Source organism: Falco cherrug, chromosome 8 (genome assembly GCF_023634085.1).
Source record: "Falco cherrug isolate bFalChe1 chromosome 8, bFalChe1.pri, whole genome shotgun sequence".
In the NCBI taxonomy this organism is placed as follows: Eukaryota; Metazoa; Chordata; class Aves; order Falconiformes; family Falconidae; genus Falco; species Falco cherrug.
In genome coordinates this window covers 25970688-25997785 of record NC_073704.1, presented here as the reverse complement: position 1 = coordinate 25997785, position 27098 = coordinate 25970688, and the positions used below count along the sequence as shown (strand labels likewise).

General features: G+C 53.0%; 2 protein-coding genes across 5 annotated transcripts in view; both read left to right on the top strand.

Moving 5' to 3' along the window:
- The window catches only part of STK36 (serine/threonine kinase 36), a 16789-nt gene extending 12073 nt beyond the window's left edge, over positions 1 to 4716 (top strand). The window contains exon 26 of the mRNA XM_055718560.1: positions 21 to 4716. Coding sequence (XP_055574535.1) covers positions 21 to 218 — 198 coding nt within the window. The 3' untranslated portion in view covers positions 219 to 4716. The remainder of the gene's footprint in view (positions 1 to 20) is intronic.
- TTLL4 (tubulin tyrosine ligase like 4) lies at positions 305 to 27098 on the top strand. 4 transcript variants are annotated; one of them, XM_055718563.1, is made up of 19 exons: positions 305 to 608; positions 7661 to 9029; positions 9721 to 9830; positions 10262 to 10316; positions 12038 to 12162; positions 12458 to 12568; positions 13568 to 13644; positions 14378 to 14572; positions 14656 to 14738; positions 15806 to 15934; positions 16583 to 16705; positions 18254 to 18352; positions 18925 to 19059; positions 19799 to 19936; positions 21206 to 21308; positions 21930 to 22140; positions 24424 to 24494; positions 25089 to 25171; positions 26183 to 27098. In XM_055718563.1, the coding sequence occupies exons 2-19, from the start codon at positions 7723 to 7725 to the stop codon at positions 26322 to 26324; spliced, it is 3297 nt and encodes a 1098-aa protein (XP_055574538.1). In that variant the 5' UTR covers positions 305 to 608; positions 7661 to 7722; the 3' UTR covers positions 26325 to 27098. The 4 variants fall into 4 exon arrangements, with proteins under 4 accessions (XP_055574538.1, XP_055574537.1, XP_005442883.1 ...); XM_055718562.1 differs by having other exon boundaries at positions 305 to 668; XM_005442826.4 differs by lacking the exon at positions 305 to 608 and adding an exon at positions 4375 to 6574.

Genomic DNA, 27098 nt, shown 5'->3' with positions numbered 1-27098 from the left:
TCCCTGTCTTTGCTCTGCAGGTCCTGCTGTCCCTCGGAGCCACTGAGAAGCTGGCTGCGCTGGCCAGCGGCGACCCGCAGCCCGCTGGTGGCGGAAACCCCCGGCCACCTTCCGCTCGGCACTACGAGGAGCTCCTGCGCCTCCTCGTACCCCTGCGCAGCACCGACGGGAGCGGCCCCCCGGATCCCGGCAAACCTGCTGCCCCCCGCCAGCGCTGAGGGCGCCGGGGCTCGGCCTGACGCTGCCTCCAGCGGGACGGGACAGGCGCTTTCTTCCTCTTCCTCTTCCTCCTCCTCGGGCTCCAGCCCCGACCTGCCGTCGCACCCCCTCGGTCCGCCCGAGGGGGACCCTGCCCGGCCAGCCTTCCCCGTGGGAAGCCGTTCCTGGAAAAGTCCCTGCAGCCCCCAAGACACCACCTCTTTCCAAGCGGCCTCCCGTGCCGTGCCGGCCCACCGGAACCTTCGCGCCTCCGCCTCGGGGCAGCCCCGCGGCGGGCGCCCGCGCGCGCCACGCCAGGCCGCCAGGGGGCGCCGCGGGAGGGGCAGCCCGCCGGCGCGGGGGCTGCTGGGAGGTGTAGTCACGTGGCGCCGCCGCCCCGGATCCCTATGGTAACGGCGGGGGGTGCGGCGGCGCCGGGAGCGGCGGGGCCCGGGGGCGCCGGGCGGGCGGTGAGTACGGGAGGGGCGGGCCCGCGTATGCCTCCCCTTTAGGGAGCGTGGGCCCCTTGGTCCCCTCCGCTGCCTCCCTGGGCTTCCGGCCCTCCCTGCCCCGCCGCCGTGCCCCCGGCACCCGCCCGGCCCGGGCCCGAGGAGGTGCCTTGCCCAGCCTCGGGCCTGCCCGCGGGGGCTCGCCGCGGCCTCGCCCTCTGTCCCCTCGGGGCGCGCCGGGCTGTGCCCCGCGGGGCTGGGGAGACGGTGCGTGGGTGCGCGGCGGCGGCGGGGTGGGCTGGGGTCGGCCAGGCCGGCGTGTCTGGGGCAGGTCGGAGCGTCTCGGTAGCGCCTTTGGCCTCAGAGACCTTCACCTGAAGAAACGAGAAACAGTGTGTGCCCTGGGCAAGCGCCAGGGAGGAAGAAGAGCTGGCTTCCTGCGAGCCACGGCCCCAGTGAGCCTCCGGTGGCACTTGGAGCCGCAGTGGGGATGGAGCGGGTCTTGACTGGACCCGAGTGGGGCGCTGGGGCCCAGCCTGGCTGTTAATCTTTCTGCCGGGGGCTTGGCTGCTCTGGTGGTGTAAAAAGGAGCCATTGGGTCTGAAAGGTGAACGGCAGAGGTGTGAGAAGAGTTGAGACGAGTCTGGAGTGTTTCCTGAATGCCTCCAGGGTCCAGCCTGGGAATGAATGGCACAGGAGTAGGGAAGCCCTGTGGTGCCGTGCCAGCCTGCGGTCTCCCTGCCCGGCTGGGCTGCTGGGTATCTCGTGGAGGCAGAGTTCAGCCCCACAGCTACACATCAGAACCCTCCTCCCTACATGACTCCCTGCAAAGTGGTTTCTCATTGCTGTGTGCTCCTCACTGAACGTGCCTGGGACATCTAGTGGCTCCTAGGCAGTTTGGGGGAATTAACAGCAAATTGTTGGTCTGATTACAGTTTTATCTAGTAGTTTTTCCTTGACTCTTACTGGATGTACCCAGCAGATAATGGTACTTGTCTGTCTTGCGTTGCTGTCTTGCTGCAGTCCTTAAGTTCTGTATTGGCAGGTTTTTATGACAGATCTGCCTCTCCTGCTCTTTGGTTGTGCCTGGGGCCCTTCTCAGCACAGCAGGGAGCACATTGCGAGGATGACACTGATGGGGGCCAAATGCCACCGGCCCCAGATAATTATGCCTGCATGGAGATGTTGTGTCACCGATGCAGGTCAGGCAGGGGCTTTGGCTGCCCTACTGGCCTGGCTGGGTGCCATTCCTTGGCATTTCCCAGGTTCCTTCTCTGCAGCAAGTCTGTGGGAGTTTTTGGCAGCTTCTTCCCAACTTGAATCTCTGTTTCTGCTCCACTCCTGAGCTCTGAGAGACTGCTGTATGGAGTGAGGTGGTTGCAGTGACTCCAGAAGAATCTTTCCCACCCCGGTCGAGACATGGAAGGATCCTCATCACATACTGAAGGACAGACCTGGGAACTTTTTCTTCCAGTTCCTGACATGTTTCAGGAAAAAAGGACAGACAAAGAATTGATGCGTTTTGAACTAATTAGGTAGTTCTTGTCTCCTTGCTATGTGTTGGTACTTTATACTTGTTCCATTCACCCCAAGTCTTCTGCCTTTATTTTATTTCTCTGCCAAAGGCTGAGAGTGTGGTCAGGCTACCTAAAACCAGACCAAGCTGTGCTGACCACCTGTCAGTTCCTGTGCTGGTGGCCAAGCTCTCCCCAGGTCTCACTGCATAATTCTCCTGTACCTTTTCTCCCATTGTGAAGCTCAGTTGAGACTGCTACCCCTTTGGTTCACTGTATGCTTGGCTCTTCAGGAAGGTGCTTTAGACTTCCTTGCTGAAAGGCTGTAAAACACCCCATGCTTTAGCTGGTTGCTTTTAACCCAGGCTCATTTTCCTGCTCTAATTTATGCTGCAATACAACTCCTCCTGTAGCACGGAAGTTGAGGAAGTATGAATCGGGGATGGGAGCGAGGATGGGGACTTCCCTGCTTCCCTGCTGGGGAAACAGAGCTGGGCAGTCTGCTGTCAGTGTGTGGCAGGTTCCCTTCGGTGGCCTGGGGACTCTCAGGGTGGAAGAGCTGATATCCCTTAGTAACTATGGGGAGTCCATGCACTTGACCTTTCGCCCTTTGGTGAGGCACTCTCACTCTCTGGTCACAGCCAGGTCAGCCTGCCTGGGGCGAGCACAGAGGCAGCCCTTTATTTTAGATGTCTCTGGTGCGCTCTCTCCATGGCAAAGCTGTGGCCCTGGATTTTCTGCCTAGCCATGCTGGAGTCCCTCACCTGATCTGACACTGTGCTCCCATGCCCTGAGAGTGGTCTGAAAGTCGTGAACTTGAATGTGTGAGCCTTCAGTCCTCAGCACAGCCTGTGTGTGTGTGGAGGGAGGCATTTTCTGCCTCGCAGAGCGAGACAGTTACTGGATTCCAGCTCTCCCGTGGCTTGGTCCGGTGCCCTGCTGCCCGTAAGGTCTGCCTCCCTCCTTGCCACCCTGGAAACAGAGGTGTGCACTAGAGCTGCCCTGCTCTTCTTGCAGGGTAGCACTCTGCTTAATTAAAGGATCATTTTGGGTAGCCATGCACTTCTCATGCCTTCTCTGTTCAGTGCAGAGTGGAGTTCAGCACCACAGCTGTTGAATTGAAATGACTAGCCCCAGCACAAATGCCAGGCACAAATGTAATCCCGGGAGGCAGGTGGAATTTGCTGACGCATCCCCATGGTGGGTGGTTTCTCACTGGTATCTTTCTGACCTGAGTGGCCAAGCAAAAGCTTGCAGTCTTGATTAAAAGAGAAACTGGCTGTCATCCTGTGCCTCCAGTTTTGTACCCAAAACCTAGTGCTACAGGACAATACTATAGCTGAGAGAGAGCAGCAACGCTTAACTGTGTGGCAAAGCAGCACACCAGGCTGTTGGTCCCATTGCTGCTGGCATTTCTGTGGTGGCTGAGCTGTCTTGTCCTCATAGACTCCTTCTGATGGCCAGCAGGACCCTCTGCTCTTCGGCTTGAACTTGTGGGTAGCCTTGGGTGCTGCTTTGCCTCCTTGTGTGACTGCACTTGAGGCCTCTTGTTTCCTGGATCTGATGTAGGTGAGGGTTGTTTCCGTGCTGTTGAAACCCGAGAGTTTATATCTAGCTACCAGGTGTAAGAGCAGCTTTAGGTGCTCTCAGTCAGTTGGTTTCAGATCAATGTGCCTGATCTTGTTGAAAGTTTTTACATTTTTGTAAGGGGTACAAACCCTTATTTTGAAATATCTGATTGAAGTATATTGATTTTAAAACCTGTTTATTTTGTTAACTTGCTTATTCAAGCTTTAATCGAAAGCCCCAGAACTGCAAGTGAGGAACTTGGTGTGAACTCAGGTCTCATTTAGAAAAAGATGTTATCCTTTCTATTCATAAAGAACAGAAATTGCGCCCTGCAACGGCACAGAAAACAATAGCAAATCACAGTTGTCTGACACACACGCACACACCCCCTTTGTGACTTTGGGCTGCATGAGGCTGATGGTACTTTATCAGGTCGGCTAGCAGCTCATACATTTGCAAGCTCTTGTTATTTTAAGTGTGTCACCACAGCTGCATTTAAAATAATCTCTCCAGCCAAACTCACATGATGGAGGGATGATGTGCACACTGGGCTCTTACTCTCTTATCCTTTCCTGTTAGAAACGGGTCTGTGAGGAGCTGCTGTGCTGCTGTTGAAGGAGCACATGCTGCAGGGAGGCTCAGGCTGGAGGAAGGGACTTCTGCTGATGCTCACTGGGGTATGCATGGTGGCCTTACGTGCCTGTGATGTGACATTTATAAAGGCTGTGGCAGTGCTCCAGCTGACGTCCTGAAGCTTGTGAGCAGGCTGTGTGATAATAAAAGGTGCTAGCAAAATAATTGTGAGTGCAGCTGTAGCGTCACTCCAACAGTGACAGCTTTGGCCTCTATATCGTGTGTAAGTAAGTCCAAGCCAAAATCCATTGATTACTAGTAATGATGTTTGTGTTTGACTTGCAGCGTGAACAGTTCACCCTGGGCTTTTCCCAGCTCATGTTTCTACAATAAAATTTCCAAGTGTAGTTTTATTACTGTTGTGACCAGCAGAATGGACTCCTGCTCCTTTCCCATATGGTAGAACTAGGGCAGAGCTAGGGATTGCATCAAGCTGTGACCTTCCTCCACCCCAAAACAGACCGAGTTAAATGTAAAAGGGAAACTTCCCTACTGGTAACCTTGGGGCAGGTCACTTGGTTCATGGCCAGAGGCTCAGGGGCACGGCAGCTGCTGTCCTGTTGTGCCCACAACCTGGCATATGAAGGTGCCTTCACCTCTGCCAGTTCTCCTGGATGTTCAGCCGCTGCTTTGCTGAGCTGCCCTTGCAGGGAGGACAGGAGCTGGTTTGCAGGCAGATATCAGAGGTGGCTGTAGTGGCATGCAGGAGGTGGGACAGGAATGTGGATGGGGGGAAGGACAGGCAGTATAAGCTGCTGCTGCCAGTCTGGATGCGTCCTGACCTGCCCTATGCAGGGGCACGTTCTTACTTTCATCTTTGCTGCCACTATCTGTGAGCTCCTCTCTCCACAGGGAAACAGCAGTGGTTACTAGCCATCGACTGGCACAGTCCTTGTCTGGAAGCTGTACGAAAGGCCCTGCTGCTTCCTTCTGCAGCCACTGCTTCCAGTGCACCCCTGTTCTGTACTGGCTCAGCTGCTTCTGCGGCTCCATGGGAAAACTGTTCCGGAGAGGGGCAAGTAGCACATTCTCCCTTTGGCACTGCAGGGCTGGGGTCTGGCCCCGGCTGAGCAGGCACTGGCAGCTAATGCTGTGCTGTGGCCAGACCTCCAGCCTGGCAGCCATGACTGCTGGCAGTACCCCCATGTCTGTCCTGGTCGTGTCTGTGCCACCATTGTTACTTACTGCAGAGCAGGGTCACACAGGGCTTCTGCTGGCCTACTCATGCCTGTGTCTAAGCCAGCTGTAGGATTTGTGTCCCTTGCTAGAGCTTCATTAGTCCAAATCACTTTTATTTTTATAGCTGGATGATCCACTGATAGCTGTAAAGCCAGGTGGAGATGAGGCAAAGGTGGCTTTCACTGCAGGCTGGTTTTGCAAGGTCACTCGCAGTGGGGCGAGAGCACTGGCAATGGCCAAGCCGGCAGCACGCATGGTGATGCTGCAGTGAGAGTCCCCTCTAGGCAGGGATGTTGGGGACATTCACCTCCTTGTATTTTTATTTTGCTTTTTCACATCTGCGTTTGCTGGTGTGCTAGGGTCACTTTGTGGTTTGAGCACGCTTGCAACCTGGGTACATCTGAGGGGATGGTGTGTGGAAGCCAAGCTTTGCTCACTTGTTTACTGGGAGAAACTTGGGCTGGGCAGCGGTGGCAGGTGAGCCACAGCCTCTTCACTCTGTGCTGATAGCTCTGAATGTCACAACACAGCCAGGTTTGCTGCTGGGCACAGGTTGGGTGGTAATCAGGTAGCATGGTACAGTTTGGTTGTGTATGGTGCATGGAATTCCCTTCCCTGGGGCTTGGAGCTCACAGAGGGAAGGAGCCACCCCCCGTCTTTGGGAGTGCTCAGTGTGACTGTACAAGTGCTAACATGTAGTGCAGCCATTGGGCATGGAGTGGACTGACCCCTTCCATGCTCGTTTGCAGAGTTTGGCAGGGCAGCAGCTCTCCTTGAGGACGTACAGCTCCTAAGGGATCCTGTGTGGGATGTTCCCACCTTGTACAGCCTCTGTTTGGGATGCTGTTGCCCTGATGAGTGCTGGAGACTGGAGCCTGATTCACAGGCTGAGGAGGCAGTGTAGGTCTGTGTGGGTGTTGGTCTGTCTGACCCAGTCCTGTGGTGGGTGTGAGCTGCTGTCGTGGTGCTACAGAGCCACGCTGGGGACGCCTAGCTACACTTTAAGTGCTGCAGCAGAGGCTGCATTTTCAGGTGAGAAAGCAGTGTGAATGTGTATTGCAGGAAAACAGAGTCATGGTTGATACTCTGCTTACCCTTCTTTTTGTACCTTTTTTTTTTTTTTTTTTTTTTTTTTTTTTTAAACATGCAAGCTCGTGAGAGCTGGAAGGTAGAAGAGCCAGCCAGTCAGGCTGCTTGGGATACAAATTCCTATCATGTCCGTATCCAGGGGCCCTCCAGGCATGTGTTAAAGCAAGACAAATACCTGGCACATGGTTTGTTTTCTTTTTACTTTCTGCCCAGGCAAGAGGATCTTACAGGTGCAATAGTTCATTTTAGGAGGATTCAGGACACCTATGTCTGCAGCTCTGTGGTCTGCCAGTTGCTCCTTGCAAGAGACTTTTCTGTAGGACTGCAATGAGGAGGAATGTGTATGTGCAGTACTGCCAGTCTCTGCTGGAAACCAAGATGTTAATGTTAGAACAGCCCTGTGTTTGCTGCTTGCTACCTTCTCACTCCTGAGTTCTTTAGGATGCCCTCAGCCCTTGCTGAGCTTTTCTATGAGGTTACAAAAGCGAGAAACACGTTGCTTTTAAAAGGAAGGGCTGAGGTTCTTACCTAGTTTTGTGACCTTGGAAGCTGAAGCTTTAAGGAGTGGGGAGAAGAAAAAGAAGCAGACATTTTGGGGCTTGCACTGGAGTCGGCAGAGCTGGTAGTGGAGTGCACTGTGTGGTTTAGAGACATAGACCCATGGGAATGGGCTCTGGCTGCTGTGCTGGCTCCAAGGTGGGCAGGCAGGTGGCCTTTCCTTGCAGCTGGGGCTGCTGCCCCCCGGCCCTGGCTGGCACCCCTGCCCATTTGCAGGGTACAAGCTTTCCTGTGGACAGCACTTTTCCCAGGGCCCTCTCTTAAGCTGTCCTTCGCATCCTCTGGTTTCAGACAAGATGCCAGCTCTTCTTTTGAATTGGTCCCAGGAGACTCTCGGGGATCTTAGCAGATGGAGATGCAGATTTTCATCCTGCAGGAAAGCAATTTGCCCTGCTCCCCTCCTGTTGTAGTGGGCTGGGTACTTAGTCCTGCCACAGTAACGGCACCTTTCATGCTGTCATCTTCTTTCAGGTCAGTAAAGATGCTGCTGTAGGTGACTTGACTCGCCCGTGCCTCATGTGCTATGGGTCTACATGGCCTCTGCAGGACCGGAATGTGCTAATCTGGGCCCCAAACAGGAGAAGAGTGTTGAGCTCAAGTCAGGCACCCTTCTGGCAGGGAGAGCTCAGTCTCACCAGGCCTGGCACCTTGCTCAGCAGCAGGCAAAGCCCATCTGGAATTTAGAGAAGTATGTGAGTGCTTTCCAGGATCACAGCCTGCTGCCCTCAGGGATCCCTCTGCAGCAATCCTGCTTCTTGTGCCCACCATCGCTATGCCATGCACACCCTGCTGAAGACACCCTCACGAACCTGCCCTTGGCCCAGCCCTGCCTGGACCTGGGTGGGAGTGCTCTGCTCTACCGACACTCCTGCCTCAGACCCAAGCCCTACGGGTTTCCTTTCCGAAGCCTTCCAGACACTAGTTTTGCCACAGGAAGAGTGATGTCTTCCTTGCTGATGGAGCCCTGCCGGCTGCCTGCGCTGGTGGAGGAGCACTCTGGGACTGGTATCAAAGGCTCTGCCCTCAGCTCAGGTCAGCAGGCTTCCAGCTCCTGTAGACCGGTGCCCAATAACAACTCCTTCCTACGGCCAAGCAGTGCTAAAGTGCCTTTGCTGCAGTCACTGGAGATCAAGAAGGTAAAAAACACCCACAGTTTCCCCACTGCCTCGTGGCCCCACTCCAGGGATGATGAAGGCATCTCCTCCAGGAACTTCATCAGTGGAGCAGTGAAAAGCAATGACCTTGTGTTGGAGCAAACCACAGTCTCCTCCCTCAGCCTTGTGCCCAGCAGTGCGATCCTCAGGAAGGACTGTTTGCAGGAGGACACTGAGAGGCGAGCGTGCCGCTTAAAAGAGAAGGAGGCAGAGATCAGCCTCACAGAGGCCGTGCAGCAGCTGGCCGGACAGACTGCCACATGCAACAGCTTTGGATGCGAAGTTGAAAGCTCCGGCCCTACAAATGCAGGCAGCCTATCCAACTGGAACGGCAGGTGGAGGCAGCCCGTCATAGCACAGGTCACCCGGAAAGAAACCATCACTCCTCTGAACTTGGAGCTGAGTAGCCATCGCCTTAACAGCAACTTGAGCCTTATAGGCACTGATGGTGCCGTTGTCCGTACTGAGTGTATCAGTGTCCCTCACTTGGCCTCGTGTGCTGGCTCTCCCAACTGCGACGCTGACTGCCGGCTTGTGAGCATGCTGAGCCCGTGTGGTGAGGACTGGGTAGTAAGACCAGAGCCTCCACACCTTGCCACCGTCTCTGAAGTGACAACTCAAATATCCACTATCCAACTGGAGAAAGAGGAGAAATGGACCCAGGCTGTGCTCCCGGGAAAGCTTGAGTGAGTAGAGCCAGGAGGAGCGAGGCTGTGGTGAGCTGGGCTGGCTGCTGTGTTGGGAGTGTTGGGAGAGGATGCGCTGTGGGCACTACCGTGGTGGCTGTAAGGGTAACCATGGGCTGTGTCCCTGAGCAAAATCCATCTACGGCATCCTGGTGTGGGGGGGAGCCTTCCTGTCACCCCAAGCTTGATGCAGGCACGAAGGCTGGCTGCGAGCCCTTCCATCTTCTCCTTCAGCCACAGCATGTAATTGCTGAGTGGCATTTCTAGCTCGCTTTCCACACAGTCACAGGGCCCTGCCTGCTGTGGCAGGCTCTGTGTGTATGTTGGGTGAAGCCTGCTGTCAAGCCAGGCCCAGCAAGGCTTTCCTGGGCAGAGGCATGGGTTCTTTAAGGAATGTGGAGCCAATGTAGGACAGAGAGGGTGGAAGGACATGGAGCTCCTGCTCTTGTGCTGGGAGAGGGTGTCCTTGTGCCTCTTTCTTTCTGGCTGCTCTGGAAAAATGTTCCCTCTCAAGGTGTCCTGGGGCCTCTCCATCTTGCTAGCTTGGGATAAGCGCTTGTACATCAGCACTGGGGAGGGCAGTGCTGTCACTCCCCTGCCCGTGTTATCTCATGCTGCCTTGTGGGCTTCTGGGTCTTTTGGCCCTGGAAAGCACATGCCACTCCTTCTGACATCATGTCCTTTATCCCAGTGTCACTGCTGAGCATTTGCCACTGGAGCTGAGCCATCCCCAGGATGAAGTGGAGGAAGAACTTCCTGATGGCCTGGATGAGAGCTGCAGTCAGGAGGATGATGAGGACAGTGAGTGCTGGTTCCCCTGGGAAGACTGCCCTGAGGTGGGGAGTGTGTGGGCTGTGTGGGACCTGGGGTTGAGCACAGCTGTCCTCCTGTCTTATATTCGTGCTGTCATTTCAGGATGACCTAGAGATTGGGCTGAATCCAAAAGCAATGTAACAGCAAGGAGGAACTGCATGGGTTCCTCTGGGGAGCAGGTTTGGGTTTACCACTGTCCTGCACTAAAACTTACCCATCTCTTCTTCTCTGTGCAGGGCTGTCAGTTCCCCTCCCTGCCCTTTTATGCCACCAGTTAGTGGGCAAAACCCAGGATCCAAGGGTTCAGGGCAGCTGGGAAGGGTTTGTCACCTGGAGCATTTCTTTTTAGTCTTCCCTTACTAACTCTGTGTGTGTTCACAACACATGGAGACAACACTTGCGTCTGTCCCCTCCTGCAGGTGACTCTGATGCTTCCTCTGTGGCTGGTGTGTCATCTGTGACTTTTGTATCCAGGTTAGTAGCTGTAAATAGTGCATTGAACTTGGCGTCTTCATCCAAACTTGTCTGTCTTTGCCCTCCCTGGTGACAGAGGAGAGCTGTACCATGTATGGGAATGGAGCGAAGGTAGTAAACAGGCTCCCCAACCAAAATGAGCTTCCTTGCTACCCTGCAGACCAAAGTTACCTCTCTTGCTACAGATAGTAGCCTGCAAAGTGCTGAGGGTGCATTCATCACAGCAAAACAGGGGTCTTAATTTCACTGCCACTGCCAGTTGCTGGGTTAGGTTTACTGGAATAAATGGTGCTCTTGCAGTGTTTGCCTTGCAGATGAAGCAGAGTGGAGGCGTCTGGGGCCAGAGACTGCAAAAGCTCCTTGGGGTGTTGTGACTCAGCATTGCATCCTAGGGACAAGTCCTGGATCATGGGTTTTTCTTGAGCTGTTGGAAGGAGGTTTCTTCTGGGGAGGATTGGTCAGCTTGTGGTCGTCTGAGCCCTGCCTCTTTGACTCCTGGCAGGCCTTTGTGGGACCTGGTTTTGCCCATCCAGCAATGGCAGCTGGTCCTTGCAGCTGTGCTGCCCCTTGCACAAGGGCTGCCTTGGGCTTTGCTGTCTGCTTTCTTGCTGCTTTCTATCATGCCACAACTCACCTGGGAGATGAGGAAGGCATCCTGCAAGCAAGTGTTGAACCTAGGGGTGCTGCAGAGCTCTGGGTATGCACATGTGGTGTGAAAGTCCTGTAGAGGTGACATAAATTGGACCAGAAGCTGTTGCTGGCAGGATATGGCTGGTTGGCCTCTTGGGGCAGATGGGGGGAAGTGATGCTGGGGCCAAATGCTTCCTGCAGCAGGGAGAGAAGCATGTTGGCCACTTGTGTGGGCTGTGTGTTGGGCTGGCCTTGAAGCCTTTGCAGCTTCTCCTGCCTTCAGATGTTGCAGGCAAAACCAGTTTTATGCCAGGGAATGCTAATGAATATAGTTTATTGCCAGTTAACAAACTTTTAGTTACCAATTCTGGTATTGAAAAAAACCCCATGTATATACAAGGACTCAGGGAAAAACACCTCTTCTCCCCCTGTCCTGGTCTCCAACCCCCTTGCTACGCTCAGTCTCTTCAGAGAGGCAAGGGGTTGCTTGGGAGATTAGGGTCAATGTATTGTGTTTCCTTTTCTTTTGCTGCTCTTTGTTCCGTAGTGGATTGCTCTGGTATGGCTTTTTCCACTGGCTACAGTGGCATATATTTGAATATATGTTCATATTAAACTCTACTTTTAGTGTCATCGCAACCTTAATAGATACGTTATAAATTCTACCCTTCCTCCCAGGTGTTAGAGATTGCTGTGTTAAGGCGGAATACTTACAGCTGGTAAAACTCCAGCCCTCTTCTCTGTAATACACCAAACCCAAGAGGTTTACAACAGCTGAATCATATATGCATTACAGCCTCCACCCCTTGTTCCTATGGACTAGGTTATAGGGTTTGTCACATAACAAATGCTACCCCTTGCCCCTGCAAAATACAACACCCACAGGGGTTACAACACTTATATGTGCAATCATTACAAGCTTGCCGCCTCATCACTGCAGACTGGGTTACTGACCTTAGTGCCCATTGCTTGCACCACATTGCAACGATGCAAATTCCCAACACCAGGATCAAGGCTCCTTTCAGCTTCCCCCTTCCTCCCTGTGCTACCTTTCACCCTTAGCCAACTGCCTACTGCTTCATTTCTCCTAGGAACTGCACTGAGTGCCTGACCCAGCCCACTGAGGCTCAGGAGAAAGTCCTCAAACCAGCTCTTGTCTGCAGTTTATTCCCTAATGTGCCTCCAACTATCTACTTCGGTACTCGGGATGAGAGAGGTGAGCCAGGGTCCGTGGCTGTGCAGGGTGAGAGCAACCAGCTCATTATTAGCAAGGGCTGGAGTAAAATGATGGCTGGGGCATGACTCAGGCTGCCACCAAACGTTTCAGTGTCTTGGATCTTCCCCAGCTGTGGTGTCTTCTGCTCTGTGCTAGTTCTGCAAAGGGGGTATGCACCCTCCTCCGCAGGCCTGGTGCCTGTGCAGCAAACCAGCAAAATTTCCCTGGGTGCAGCTGTAGAAAATCCGCGTATTGTGCTTGTTTTCCTTCTGTCCTTATCTTTTTGTCCTCCTAGTGGAAAAGCTGCCTTGGGAACAGAGGAAGCTGCTGCGATGGAAAATGTGCACAGTCACACCAAACATAGTGAAGCAAACCGTTGGCAGGTCCCACTTCAGAATCAGCAAAAGTAAGTTGTTGGGAGGCTGGCAGCATCTGACACGTTGTGTCCTCTGTCACCTGCAGCCCATCGGCATGAGAAGGCACATTGCCTGTGAAAAGCAGAGCAGGAGCGATTCAGGCTTAGCACTGCAGAATGCAGCAGAATGCCTGTCTGCCCGCCTGCCCTGTGATATCTAGGCTCTGTGGGTCCTGGCAGGGCCTGATCTCCCTCTTGGCTTGTCACTGGCATGGACTACGAGTCCATGGCTTGTCAGGAGCTGAGGCAGCACGTGGGGCAGCAGAGCTGTGCTCTGGCTTGTTTGAGCTGTACCTCTAGATGGTGCTGCCACTCTAAGGAGGTGTCTGGTGCCAACCCCAACACTGCTGTCCCTTGTCCCCATGTGCTGAGGAAGAAGCCATTCTCTCTGACCATAGCCAGAGAGTTCTCGGGATTGGGATCTTATTGCTGAAGAGATGTGTAGCAGAGGGCTGGGGCTGGGGAAGCACTGAGCATTTGCAGCTATGATCCATACCCTGGAGTGTGATCTCTCAGCAGTATTTACAGGACTTCTGTGTATATCTCCTGATATCTCCTGTGATATCTCCTGACCTGTCTCCAGACCATTTTGGGGCTGTAATGGGGCACACAGGGCAGAGCAAGACCTAGGAAGTCTTGAAATCCTACATCTCTCTGAAGCGCAGTGCTGATTAGCCAACTGCTTCATTCACCTGTTGTAAAGAAGGGAAGTCAGGGTGTTGGGGGATTAAAGCCATCCTTTGACCCTGCACCTGCCCAGATCCCTGCAACAATCATGTTTGCAAGGACATGACCCATCTGGTTAAGTGGATCCTGCTCACAGCCCTTGGTTTGGCAGCTTCACAGTACCCAGTATGAGTCCTTTGTGCTAGTGCTGTGCAGCATCCCAGGCATACTTCTGCTGGCTCCAGGAGATGGGGTGCTGGTGGATTGAGAGAGCTTTGTGGGTGGTGGTTTACTCTGTCATGGATTTTTCTGTTTTTATTGCAGAAAGCAATGACTGGCTGGGTTGCTGGGGCCACCACATGAAATCCCCCAGCTTCAGAGCCATCAGAGAGCACCAGAAGGTAGGGCACGTTTTGGGCTGACCTTCTTCATGTGCATGGAGAGCATGTTTGGAGCAGTTTGGGTGCCCCTCTATTCAGGGGCAGGTGTTTGCTGTGCAGACTGTCCCTGCAGCGTCCCTCCCAGAGCATGGCAACTAGCATTCCTGTGCCGGGAGATGAGTCCAGGAGACAGGCGCAGCTGGGTGAGCATCCCCACTGTGAGGGTGGCTCTTGCACAGACTGAGGCTGTAGCCATCACACATACCTGTTTGTTCTAGAGAACCATGATGTTCCAAACTCCTTGGTCTTGAGGCAGCATCCAGGTTTGGAAGCTAGCAGCCTCCAGCCCTGTTCCTATCCTGCTGTGGGGTCTTTCTGTCCCCAGTGCTTGTGTTGCACGGGCAGGACTCTGGCATACAGTGTAGAAGCAAGTGGGAAACAGCTGAGGTGGAGGATTGTGCCAGAGGAAGCTCAAAAGCTGGGGGGCTAGTGCCCTGTAGCTGCTCAGACTTCAGAAGGGATGAGGTGGCAGCTGCTGGCTTTGTAGCTGGTGTGGGTTACCATGTGGGTGTTTGTCCCTGCAGAGCTTCAGGAGCAGGTGGGTCTTGTCTTGGTGCAGTCCTGAGAGGGGAGCAAAGAGCATTACCCTGCACTGTATTCAGAAAGGTTATATCCTCTGGCCAGGGAACAGCAAGGGGTGGACAGGGAGGCAGGGAAGCAGGAAGATCTCACCAGCATCTGAGTTCCTTTTCAGCTAAACCACTTCCCTGGTTCATTTCAAATTGGGAGGAAGGACCGTCTGTGGCGCAACCTGTTGAAGATGCAGGCTCGCTGTGGGAAGAAGGAGTTTAACTTCTTCCCCCAGTCCTTCATCCTGCCCCAGGACATCAAATTACTCAGGAAAGCATGGGAGGAAGGAGCTAGCTGCCAGAAATGGATTGTAAAACCAGTAAGTCCAAAGCAGAGCTCAATCTTCTGTCCCATTGTAGCTGCAGGAAGAAGATCTGATCCTTTCTTGTTTGCATTTTGTAGCCAGCATCAGCAAGAGGCATTGGTATCCAGGTCATCCACAAATGGAGCCAGCTTCCCAAAAGGAGACCGCTGCTGGTACAGAGGTGAGTGACGGACTTGACACAGCCTGGGATCTCCTAGTGTCTAGTCTCTCTGGCCAGGTCTGGGCCACTGCCACCATGTGGCAGAGCAGAAGCACCTGATCTACATCTGGAAGCTTACCGACTGCCTGGGTGTAATGCTGCTGCTGGAAGTCAGGCCCTGTCAGCTGCAACTGGGCTTACTGGAGTGCTGCTGTCTCTGTGTAGAGTTTTGAGGTCTTGGGTACAAACTGGCTCCATGGGCTTTTTGGAGCTTCTGGCAGGTGATCAGCTTCAGCTCTGCTGTGATCCAGCTTCTACTGCTTCGTACTCTGGTGTTTAGCATCTTTGGAGGCAAACAAACCTTATCCAGTGGCCACAGGCCCAGTGGGAAGAGGTGACAAATGTGAAAGATTTTTTCTTACCCAAGTTAGAATGAGTCAGTAAAAGCCTGTCTGTGTGGATGTTGGTCAAAGAGATTTCTTGAAATAACAGATTTTCAGAATCTCCTTCCCCTTCTGCAGAAAAATTCAATAGCTCATCTTGCATTGAGGCTGCTTTCTGGGAAGGTTCTTGTGAGGGCAGGAAAACTGTCTGGTGTTTGGCAGACGGGGAACTGTTGTGTTGGCTTGTCTCTTCTCCCTGTCTGCTTCCCATGCAAAGTGATACGCTTTCCTATAGAACATGATGAAGTTCTGGTGTGACTAATCAAATGATTTGGATTAAAATTGCCAACTGTTTCTGCTCACTGAATCAAACCATCTGTGGCTCAGTGCGTGTCTTAGATGTTCCTGAATATTGTGATCAGTCTTGTGGGTGTGGAGAAGCTACCGTGCCTTAGAGCTGGAGAAAATGTCTTCAAAATGGAACTGAGCTGAAAGAAATACAGCTTGTATCTCTGCAGGATCTCCCCTTGCATGGGAGACCTTTTTTCTCTCTTATTTTGACTGTGATGCACTTAACATGGAAATGCTGTGGAAAAGGGCTTCTGCATTGATCCCTGGTTTTGCCAAGCCTTCTGAGGTGGGGGCTAGAGATGTTCCTGCATACATAAATCATAACCCTCCTCCGGTGCTTGCTTCCCTCTGCAGATATCTGCACAAACCCTACCTCATCGGCGGAAAGAAGTTTGACCTGAGGATCTACGTTTATGTCACCTGCTACGATCCCCTCAGGGTCTACCTGTTCAAGGATGGATTGGTTCGCTTTGCTAGCTGCAAGTAGGTTGCGAGGGAGAGAAGTGCTGGGGGGCTGTCTCAGTGCTGAGGCATGTGTGGCTGTGGTACCTGCCTGGGCTGGAGCAGGGAGGGAGTCATCCTGTATACAGTAATGCTTAAAGCTGTAGCTTACTTGCTTAAGGAGCAATCTGGAAGCGCACGGGGTCACTGCAGGTGACGGTGTTGAAAGAGAATGTGAGAGGATGCTTCATTCATCCACCTTTCCCAAGGCAAGAGCAGTTCTTGAAACATGTTGTCTGTGCTTCATACTGCATAAGAGCTGGCATACCAGAAACTGAGATGTTTCTTCCAGTTTGGGCTATATTGCCTTGGGCTGTTGCAGTTCCATCAGTGCTTTTGCTTACTTCTTTTTTTTTTTTTTTTCTTCCCTCTGGTCTTTTTGTAAGGACATGCTCTGAGGGTGGGATTGCATCCCACTGCCCCAAGGCAGCCTGTTCTGTGTCTTATGCTTTGTCCCGTCAGCTTTGGGCCCATGGGGAGAGATTGCTCCAGGTGGCCTGGGAAAGAGAGGCAGTAGGGCTGATGGGTGGCTGAGAGTGGTGTGAGAAAAGAACAGTTTCTGCCTGCCCCATGGGCCTGGGGGCAGCCAGTTCAAGCTCAGATTGTTTGTGCTCTTATTGCTTCCTCCAGGTACTCCTCCTCGATGAAGAGCCTCAGCAATAAGTTTGTGCATTTGACCAACTACAGTGTGAACAAGAAGAACACAAAGTACAAGTCCAACTCGGATGAGACTGCTTGTCAGGGACACAAATGGTAGGTATCACTTTTAGGGCACAAGGCAGCTCTTTCTACTCCCCATTAAGTCATCCTTTTTTCACTATTCCTACCCAAAACTTGAAGGTGCTTCCTGTATCGTCTGCTCCCCCTTGGAGAAACTGGAAGAGCAGAGTGATTTTAGCATAGGTTAGTGTCAATGGAATCTGGACCATCTCCCGGGCTTGTGATTCATCCTGTCGGCTGCTGCTTGGGCTGTGGTTGCTGTTCATCCTGCCTGTGTCTGTCCCATTCCCTGCTTCCAATGCTGCTCTCATCTGTGCTCATTCATCCCCTTGCCCAATTGCAGGGGCAGTGGGATGTGGTGAAAGCAGAATCTAATTTTTTGCTGTTAAAACTTGAATGGGTAATTATGATGCTTAAATTGGCTAGATGGGAGCTTCTGCCCATCTCACTCTTGACTTCCCTGTGGAGGCAGAGAAAAGTACGGTCCTGGTGCAAAACTGATAATTTATGTGTTGCTAGGTGTGAATAGGAGCAGCGGTGCCATTTCTAGGCATTTGGGAGGAGGGCTGCAGTCTTGCAGGAGTTCCTGTTCGCTGCTGTTCCATGGGTGGACTGATCCAAGGCCCCAGGCACTTGTCTCTGATTCCACAGTGGTGTTTAAACTCTTAAAAATAGTGCAGGATAGAGTTCTCAATTCATGGGCCTGAGCAGGGCTATTTCACTTCAAAGGGAGCTGCAAAAGGTGGTTTGCTGTGGTAGGATTGCTTTCTCAGACCTGTACCTGCTGCACAGTGGTCTGTTCCTCCACTGGGACTTTGAGAAGGGTCTGCTGTCCTCCAGCAGTTTAAATCCCACAGAGGTGGGATTGTGTGGCTTTTTGATACCACCATGCAAGTCAAAGCTAGCTGCTCCCACATTAGAGATGAGAGTGGCTGTAATATACTCCATCTCGTGTGCAGGAAGCATGACCTTTGGATTCCTGGCCATTAGCCACACAGTCTCACTTGAGCAACATCTGAGCATCCTTGGCTCAGTGTCAGGGTTACTTGCAGCACTTAGTGTGGTGTGGGAAACTCCTGTAAAAGCTGGGATGCTCCCCCCTACCATCTTGTTCTCCACATTTTTTTAAAAATCCACATACCCCACCCCAAGCCTCGGTGAAATGGCTCTAGCTAAAAGATTTATGGGACTCTTGCTGGATTCCTGCATTCCTGCTGAGCTGCTTTGCAGTGCTGCCGGGGAAGGCCTGCAGGAAGGGGAGGTTTGCTGAGGACACAGAGTGGGAGGGAAGAGAAGACCTGGGCCTGAGTTCCCTTGCTCATGTGCTAATTTGGGACCTATTATTCCAGTGCTGGGACAAGTCTGTGACAGATTTATGTTCCCAGTACCTTGGGCCTACAAGACCAGGGGCCAGGCTGGGGAGGGTAGCAACCAGTAGCTGAGGGGTCTGAAGATAAGCAGAAAAGGATGGCTGTGCCAGGGAAGAGCTTTGTCAAGGCTCCTCTCTGCTGCTTTCACTCCCCTGGCAGGACTGAGCAGTAAGGGACTACAGAGCTACCTCCTTTGCTTTCTCTCTCCCAGGGCACTCAAAGCTCTCTGGAGTTACCTGACGCAGAAGGGAGTTAATAGTGAAGCCATCTGGGAGAAGATTAAGGACATCGTTATCAAAACCATCATTGCGTGAGTCCCGGCACCCCTTGCTCTGTTCCTGGCTGTGGGGTACACCCTGGCCCTCTGGCTCTCCAGTCTGCTCTCAGCCCAGTCCTTTTGCTTTTAATCTGAATGCTGCCACTGCTGTTGGCTTCAGTATTTCTCTCTGGATCCTTCCTTTTCATCCTGTTACTTAAGCTCATGCTGCAGTAGCTTCAATGGGTACGTAGACCTTATGTTTTCTGGGTCTACCTGCAGTGCAGGGGAGGAGGCCAGGAGGGTGCAGTGTAACTCACACTTAGCCCAACTTGCCATCTGTTCCCGTGCTTGGCCAGGGTGCCCGAGAAAAAAGGTCCCCTGGTGCAGGATGGATATTGTGTTCGGAGGTGGATCCTGCCCGACAGAGCAGGGATGCTCAGGATGCAATGCTGTATCCATGCGCAGTGCAGCAGCAGCGGCTCACAGGCCTGCATGGTCTCTCAGCCCACCTGATCCCACAGCATGTGGTTGCATACACTTTCAGAACCAGCAGCATGTGCTTTGAGCAGCCAGAGCTCTGCTGTCTGACTGTTGGAAATGTGCATTTTTTCCTTGGCTTGCAGATCTGAGCCCTACGTGAACAGCCTGGTGAAGATGTATGTGCGGCGGCCGTATTGTTGCCATGAGCTGTTTGGGTTTGACATCATGCTGGATGAAAACCTCAAGCCCTGGATCTTAGAGGTCAACATTTCCCCAAGGTAAAGCAGATTCTGAGCCACAGCAGACTGGATAATGGCCTTTCTTTTACCACAAAATGAATTTGGCTTGTGATGTCTCCTGCACCCTGTGCTGAAAGACTGTGGGCTTTGAAGCCTCCCTCTCCAGATTGCAGGAATCAAAGTCCTCCCTGTCTGTGAAAGCAACATCCATCTGCAGCTCAGAAAGCTTCGCTGGGCATGCTCCAGTTAGAGCCAGGGAAGAGTACATTAAAAAAGGAAGGCCAAGGAGGGATGTGTCATGTGGGGAATGGGTGATGGCAGAGATTTCTTCTTTGTGTGGGCAGACGTGATCAGCAGCTCCACTGTCTCATGTGCTGTTCCTTGCTTGCTGATGGCACGCGGCTGCGTGGTGTCAGCTATGCAGGCAGGGCTGGGAGCTGCAGTGTACCTGAGCACAGCCACTCCTGCCTGCGAGAGAGAATGGGCATGAGCTGGATGCAGAGCCGTGGTCCCACACAGGGCTCTGAGGATGGGTTTGCTGGTTCCCTGCAAATCTGGGAAGAGGTGGATAAATGAACCACTTCTGGTGGGGAGCCCCCCTTCAAAGAGCTGTTGTCAGGATTTTTCTCTCAATGTCTCATGTCTGTCTGTAATGAGGTGAGGGACAGGCTGTGTTTTGTATTTCGGTCAGTATTAATCCAGGGAGTGATCCTGGGGCCATGGGACTCGGCACCTCCATTCTGGGACTCAGACTTCTGTGATGCTTCCTCTCCCACAGTCTCCATTCCAGCTCCCCACTGGACGTGAGCATCAAAGGCCAGATGATTCGCGATCTCCTCAACCTCGCTGGCTTTGTTCTGCCCAGCATGGACAGCATGGCCTCAAGACCACAGACAAGAAGTGGCTCTACCTGCAGGTCAGCCCCCTTCTCTGCCAGAGAGGCAGGCTTTTGTCTTGGAGGATTTAATCTGGGGGCTGCTTGCAGTCCAGCAAATGCTGGTTTCTATGTCGTTGAGAGCCTTTGCTGGCTGGTCCTCAGCTATGGGTCTGAGGGACTTGCATCATTGCCTGGGTATCCGATTCCTGTGGTCTCTTCAGGGCAGAAGGATTTATGCCCTTTCTGCAGGTCCATAGTTGGAAGTGAGGCCAGCATAATTTGTGCTTGCTCTTTGGTTAGTAGAGTCGTGTTCTCTCCTTCCCGCTGCCAGCACTAAGGCAATGCTGAGCTGCACTGCCTCTCTGTTTGCTTAGAGGGCTGGCTGGCTGTGTTGGGGCTGGAGCTGGTTTCCCTCTACCCTAGGACTGATGTGCTGCTGCTTTGAGCAAGAGGAGCACCTGTTGTTTTGCAAAGGCTGGAGTGATCTATCTGTTCCTTAGGCAGGAATGTAGGTGCCAGAGGTTGTAGACCTATGGATAGGAGTGTGCACAGTCTTACCTGGCAGCTAACATGACTGTTTCTTACATAAGGCTAATTCCTGGGCATGTGTTAACCCAGGCCCCTGCTCCTTCTGTGTTTCACCACTGCTTGGGCTTATACTGTTTTCAAACCTGATGGTAGGGGAAACCAGTCCCATTCCCAGCAGCAGAGCGGCTGCTGGCTGTATGTCACTGCTTGTCAAACTGTACAAAAGGCCAGGATTTCCTGTGACATATGGAGCTGGAACTGAGGTCATTTAGAGAGTTCTTGGATGTTGCAGGAGGAAGTTGTTGATCTGTGAGTTCTCTCCTTCCTTGTATACTGGCAGTACCAAGTACTCATACTCCCAGCCCTGTGGTTACAGTTAGGAAGCTGTGTTGTGAGCGGGATGTAAGCATAAGATCCCACCAGGCTTCCAGTGCTGTGAATTGTGTCATGGTGTGTCTTTGGCCCTCTTGAATCCTATGTGGATGTGAGGTGATGGTTCACCTATTGGACAAAGGAATGCTGAAATGCCTTGGCAAGGAGCTGGCAGGGCCCTCCCCGTTCCCCTGCCCATATACTTCCTGGGTCCTGTGCTGATGCACAAGGCTGTGGGTGCATCACTGATCTTGGAACTAGTGACATCCTCGGAGAAAGTGTTCTCTCCTCCATGGCATCTTCCTGAGTGTGTCACCGCTCTCACAGAAGTTGCTGGGAGCAGCTTTGCTATGACAGGACATTGTCTTCTCTGCCTAAATGCTCTACTACCTCTTCTTGTGTCCTCAGTCTGGGCAGTGATTTGAAGGAGAAGCCCAAGCCAGCATCTGAGCATTTCATAGCAGAGAAGATGAAGAAGGCCTATTACTTGACGCAGAAGACACCTGACCAGGTATGACACAATCTCCGATGCTTGCGCTATCCTGCCAAGCCACTGTCCCAACCAGTCCCACCTATCACTTGTCCCTCTCCAGGTTGTACTCTGGAGCTGGGGACAGACAGATGATGGAGTACTTGGGCTCCCGTGGGTTACAAGACAGCTGGTCAGAAATAAATCAGTTTGCTTAAGCCACTGCTGCACTGGCTCATCTTTACATTAAAATAGGCATGTGTGGAGGGGCACGTTACCTACCGGTCCCCAAACAGGGTCTGAGCTCCCACTGGAGCACTGGAACACTGCCTGTTCCTCCTTGTGTCTCTGTGCAGCTCTGGTAGCCTTTGCCTGCTGACCCCGTGCAGGTTAGCAGGGATGCTTGTCTTGTGTGCCACCTGGCAGTGTCTGTAAGAGAGGTTGGGCTGCAGAACTGGGGATCTCCTCAGCTCTGTGTTGCATTGATGTCACCACTGAGCTTAGAATTCTTCCTTTTCCATGTGGCCTGTGTCCCAGAGATCTCAAAGATCTCAGACACATGAAGACCTATGCCTGAGAGACTTTGAGGAGTGGGGAGGTGGGAAGGAGAACTGACAAAATGCAGTTCACTTCTCCCTGACCCTGGATTGCTCTTCTCTGCAGGATTTTTATTCTTCTGTCTTGGACGTCCTGACCCCAGATGATGTTCGGATCCTGGTGGAGACAGAGGATGAGTATTCCCGACGTGGGCAGTTCGAGCGGGTGTTCCCCACCCACATCTCCATGCGGTACCTGCGCTTCTTCGAGCAGCCTCGTTACTTCAACATCCTGGTGACCCAGTGGGAGCTCAAATACTACCTGAATAAACACAAAGGTAACTGCCATCCGAGAGTCAGGCGCAGTCACCTGAGTCACACAGGCTGCCTGCTGGCGGTCGTGGGAGACTTCTGAGCTATGCCTGTTGAGGGGGAGCTGCCTGCCTGCACACTCACCATAGGAAATGTGTTACCCTCCCAGACTGTTTCAAATGTCACAAAAAGCTAATTCTGAGTTGGTCAGAGGTGCTGACTGTTCTGGTAAACGCAGCACGAGCACTTCTGGGTGCCCTGGGGCTGAAGCAGGCTGGGATTCTTCCATCACCCTGTAGCTCTGGCCTCTTATAGCATTCCTCTGCCCCCTTTTGAGGAACAGCTGGAGTCACTGGGCTTTGCTCCTCACAGGTGATCTGTGAAGTGAAGGAAAAATTGGGCCTATTCCCTGGTCTCCTGCTGCTTTCTAATTGATGAAAAACTGCCAGTGTGCACACAGAGGAATTTTTCCTGAACACTAAAACTCTATCTATCATTTCCACCTTTCCAGGACACAACTCTATTTTAATAAAAAGCACGCTTTAATGAGGCATAGCTGGGCTGGACCATTTCCTTCTCACCCAGGGCTGTCTCTATCAGGGCAGCAGTAGAGGCTACTTAGAAGAGAGAACCAGTGAGATCTAGTGAGAAGGGTTAGTGAACGTAAAAACCTGTGGCTCAGGGCTCTCCATCCAGCATCTGATCTAGCCAGAGAGGCTTCTGCAGGAACTGGCCCTCCACTGAGACAACTGTATGTGTGCTGCTAGCCTGGCTGTCATGCAGAGAAAAAACAAAACACTTTTGTCACTTTTCACTGGTGTTAAAGCAAGTATCAAAGGGGTTGGTAACAGTCTTTCACAGAGAGACAGTAACCTCATAGCCCTCTCCAGCTGCGCTGTCGGCATGTGTCATCCTTTGACTCGCTAATACCTTTGCTGGATGCTCTCCTGTCAGCTGGAGAAAGATTCTGTCATCATCTGCACTGAAGTGCTGCCCTGAACTTTCCCACTCAAGCCAGGGTCCTGGTTTGGTGCTTCAGCTTCCCTGAAGTAGCCCAGCAAGCAGATTTGCTCTGTCCTCTCATTACTCTTCACCTCTGAGCAAAAACCAAATTTCCCAGCCCCCTCCTATTCACATATGTTCCATGCAGCCCTCCTCTCTCCCTGGCCAGCAAGGTGCAAAGCCCAGGCTGGTGCACAGAGCCAGGACAGGGCTGCCGAGCTGCCTTGCTCCCCTCAGCCCCCAGTACGTGGGGTTTTTTTCCCAAGGTCCTGGGGCTTGCTGAAAGGTCACTGAGGAGCAGAGTTTGTTGGACAGCAAGGATTCCTCCTATAACCAGGTCTGGTATCATATAGCGAACCACAGTAACCCCAGCTGGACAGCATCAAGTTCCTGGCCATTGCTCTGCTGGTTCTTAAATCTCAAGGCACCTTATCTTGTGCTATGGCTCTAGGGCTCTTAAAAAAGAAAACAGGAAGGGAGCAATCCTAGATTTCCCAGAAATACTGGGAATATTTCTGGGCCAGCAAAAAGCAAGAAGCTTGGCTGCACTCGGGACAGCTAGCAGGAGGCCTTGGAGTAAGTGGAGCCAGTTCAGTGCAGTCAGACACATGGCTGTGCTTCAAGGTGACCTCCCTGTGCTCTGAAGCAGCGTGTCTTGTGTGTGGCTGGAGGAATGGTTGCTTTCAGTCGCACCACCGGTGAGCTTGGTCGATGCCAGCCTCACCCTCTGACAGGAATCAAGACCAGGTCTCGGCCCACGTCAAGCTCCAGATGGATCCATGCAGGGAGGAGATGATGCGCTGGGATGCTGCAGCTGATCGTTACTGTGCAAGGAGGAGGTTGCCTGAGCTGCCCTCCTCTGGGAAAGGGGACAGTAGCAGCAAAGCTGCTCTACATTTGCACTGTAGGAACTTTCACCAGTGCAGCCCAAATCAGGCGCTGCTGTTGGCAGGCACCTGGCTCAGGGGGACAGCCAGTCTGGTCTAATTCGGCAAATCCCATGTTGCCCCAGTTTCCCTGCTTAGCTGAGCGTGCTGCATGGTGCGTCTGGCTCCCTGGGAGGAAGGCAGGCACTGCGGCAGCCCACATGCTGGCACTCGCTCCAGTGTTTGCTCATACAAAGGGTGAACACCCTTGGTTTACTCCATGTTTGCTGGGGCTCAGGCACGTGTTCAAGTAGTTATTGCATAGCATGTACTTCATGGTCAGTTCACTCTGTGCAGCATATTTGTGTGCTGCAAGCTGGGAAGACTTAACTCTCTGCAAACCTGGTTATTCATTCTTGCTTCTTTTCTGTCGCTTCCCAGGTTTGGAGCTACTGAAGAACTGGTGTGTCAAAGGGTACCTCACTGGGGCAGGGGTGGATTTGGCGCAGATGGTGCGTATGGCTGTGGGTGAGCTAGGGGAGAGGTGGGTGGCTGCCTGGGCAGAGTTAGGCAGAGCAGCTGCTTATTCTGTTTCCTGTGGTTCCTGCCCTACCTGTTTGCCCTCTTCTTCCCTCTCTGTCAAGGCCTTCAGGAGTCTGGAAAAACCCACACTTCTCTGTCTCCCACCAACATAAAGTCCACCCAGTATATCAGATCTGCAGGTATTTTGCATCTGAATATTCTTGGGTGGACTGGGCACAGCCCTACGTATTTGGTACCTGGCCTGCCCTTTATTCCTCTCTGTGAGGGAGCCATCTCTGTCTGTCACTCCTGTGCCTCACAGCAGGCTGATCCATTAAAAGAAACCCGCTCTTCGACCTCAAGATGCTCTGCTCCCACTTACAGCAGAGGGATTCATTAAGCAGAGAGCAAAGACTGCTCTGTTTGCTGTTCTGGGAACAGTCTGGTGGCAGTGACGCTGCACAGCAATGTGAGGCAGTTCAAGCTGAAGCACACTAGGGCAGCCTACGGCAGAGCACAGCAGGCTTGAGGGATTTTTGCCACGACTTAAATAGCCATGTTGTTGTCTTTCTCTCCTCCTGCAGTGGTCATTGCCAAAATCTTTCTTCCTCCAGAGGAGCAGTGTTCAGTCAAATGGCTTCAGCAAACTGGAAATGGGCAGACTGGGGTGAGTTTGCACTGGCTGTGACACGTATGATGTTCGCTGCATGGCTTTAGTACTGGTGTCCTGAGAAAGAACTGGCAGCAGGGAAAGCAACTTCATGTAAGGGGAGAGGAACAGGTTGGCTTGCAGGCTCTGAAGCCAGTCGTCGCTCTCTGGAGAGCTTCTGGTGGGGCTGGCATGATGTCTACGCAATGGGGTGTGTGTCCTTGGCACTGTACAGTCAGCTTGGATGGGAATGAGGCCTGGAATAGCTGAACTGGGTGATGTGTGGGGTTGTCATGCTCAGGACATGCTGACAAGATGTTTCTCACTGAGACCTGCACCACTTTGATGTGGCTAGCAGTGAGCAGAGGCTCTCAGCTGCAGCGTGGGGCTGGAGGAGCAGTGTCACCTCCAGGTCTGCTGCACTCTGCCAGCTTCCCTGAGCAAAGCTGGGCTGCAAGATGGGTGCTGCTGGCCCCAACAGCTTCCTGCAGAGTGGTGGAGGATGGGGGTTCATCTAGGTGAGCCTAAGTGGAAAGCAGGCACACCCCTGGTCTCTGATGTTAAGGGAAGGGGCATCCCTGCTCCTGTGCCCAGACCAAGGGTCCTCAAACTACGTTCCGCGGGCTGGATACGGCCCCCCAGGGTCCTCAATCCGGCCCCCGGTATTTACAGAACCCCCCCGCCGGGGGTTGCAGGGGGAAACCGAGCAGCCGCAGATGACTGCCTGCCACTTCATCCGCGCGCCGGCCCCCTGTTTAAAAAGTTTGAGGACCCCTGGCCCAGACCATGGTGGAGCTGGATTTATGTGCAGGCAGGGAGATCAAGCTGTGACCCTGAAGTCCCGTCAATGTCTTGGATGTCTTTTGGGGTGAGTGCTGCTGCCTGGGATGGGAAATGGAGTAGGTGAGCGTGGCAGCCCTGTCTCTCAAGTCTGTGTATGATACTGCAGATGAGTGTTGGTTGCACCATGGACCTTTTTGATCCTTTCTCACTGTCCCTAAGAAGTATGGGGTCTCCTTTCTCCTGCAGCACACTCCTTCCTTTAGCTGGTGAGGACCTCACAAGATGCCTGGAGCCCAGCCCTACTCAGAGCTTACCTCTCAACAAGTGTACTGGTGGAGCTGATCAGAAACCTGCGGGCTGCCTCTCAGACACTGCCCTGGTGATTTGACCAGGCAGCTGCCGTCCCTCCCCAGGGACACCTCAACCTACCTCAAAGGAAGACAGGAGCTGGCTCCAGAGAGCAAGGACTGTGGGAGCCCACTGTGCTGCATACTTGCTTGTGGGGTTGTTTTTAGAGTGATGTCTTACTTGGCAAAGAGGAGAGCTGTGTGACTTCCATTTTTAAAACAAATGGCAAAGCCTGGGGAAGTGGGGTTTGGCCTTTGTCCTAGACTGCTCTGAAAGCTCGATGTGGTGGTTTCTTTGCTGGGGGAGTGTGGGAGCTGTCTGAGCTTGGAGTCAGCCTGGCCTTTCTGTCCCCGAGCAGCATGGGCTGAACCCTTGCTCACCTCTGTCTCCTTCTGCTTGTCCTGAGCCACCTGGAGCTGAGTCTGCTTCTGCCCTGCCGCAGCCTGGCCCCTGGAGAAAACTGCCCAGCCACCACCCTGCTCCTCGGGAAGGAACAGGGCTTGGGGCTTTCAGCTGACCCCTTTCATCCTTTCTGAATGCCTGTGCCAACATCCTGCCCTTCCCGAGACTCGGGGCGTGGGGGGGAACCTCGGGTGTGCATATAACTGCACGAGAAAGACCTACCAGTGTAGCTCCGGTTTGTTGTGGGGACAGTAGGGCTGCTGGGGAGGGAGCATCCTCTTGAGGCTATCTGCTCTCCTGGGTGACCTGCACCATGCATGCAGAGACTGCAGGCTGGTGCTCTTCTGGGCTCTGCTCTCTATTTTCCCTTTGTTTCTCAAGGATTTCTATTAAAGTTTGACACTCAGCTGCT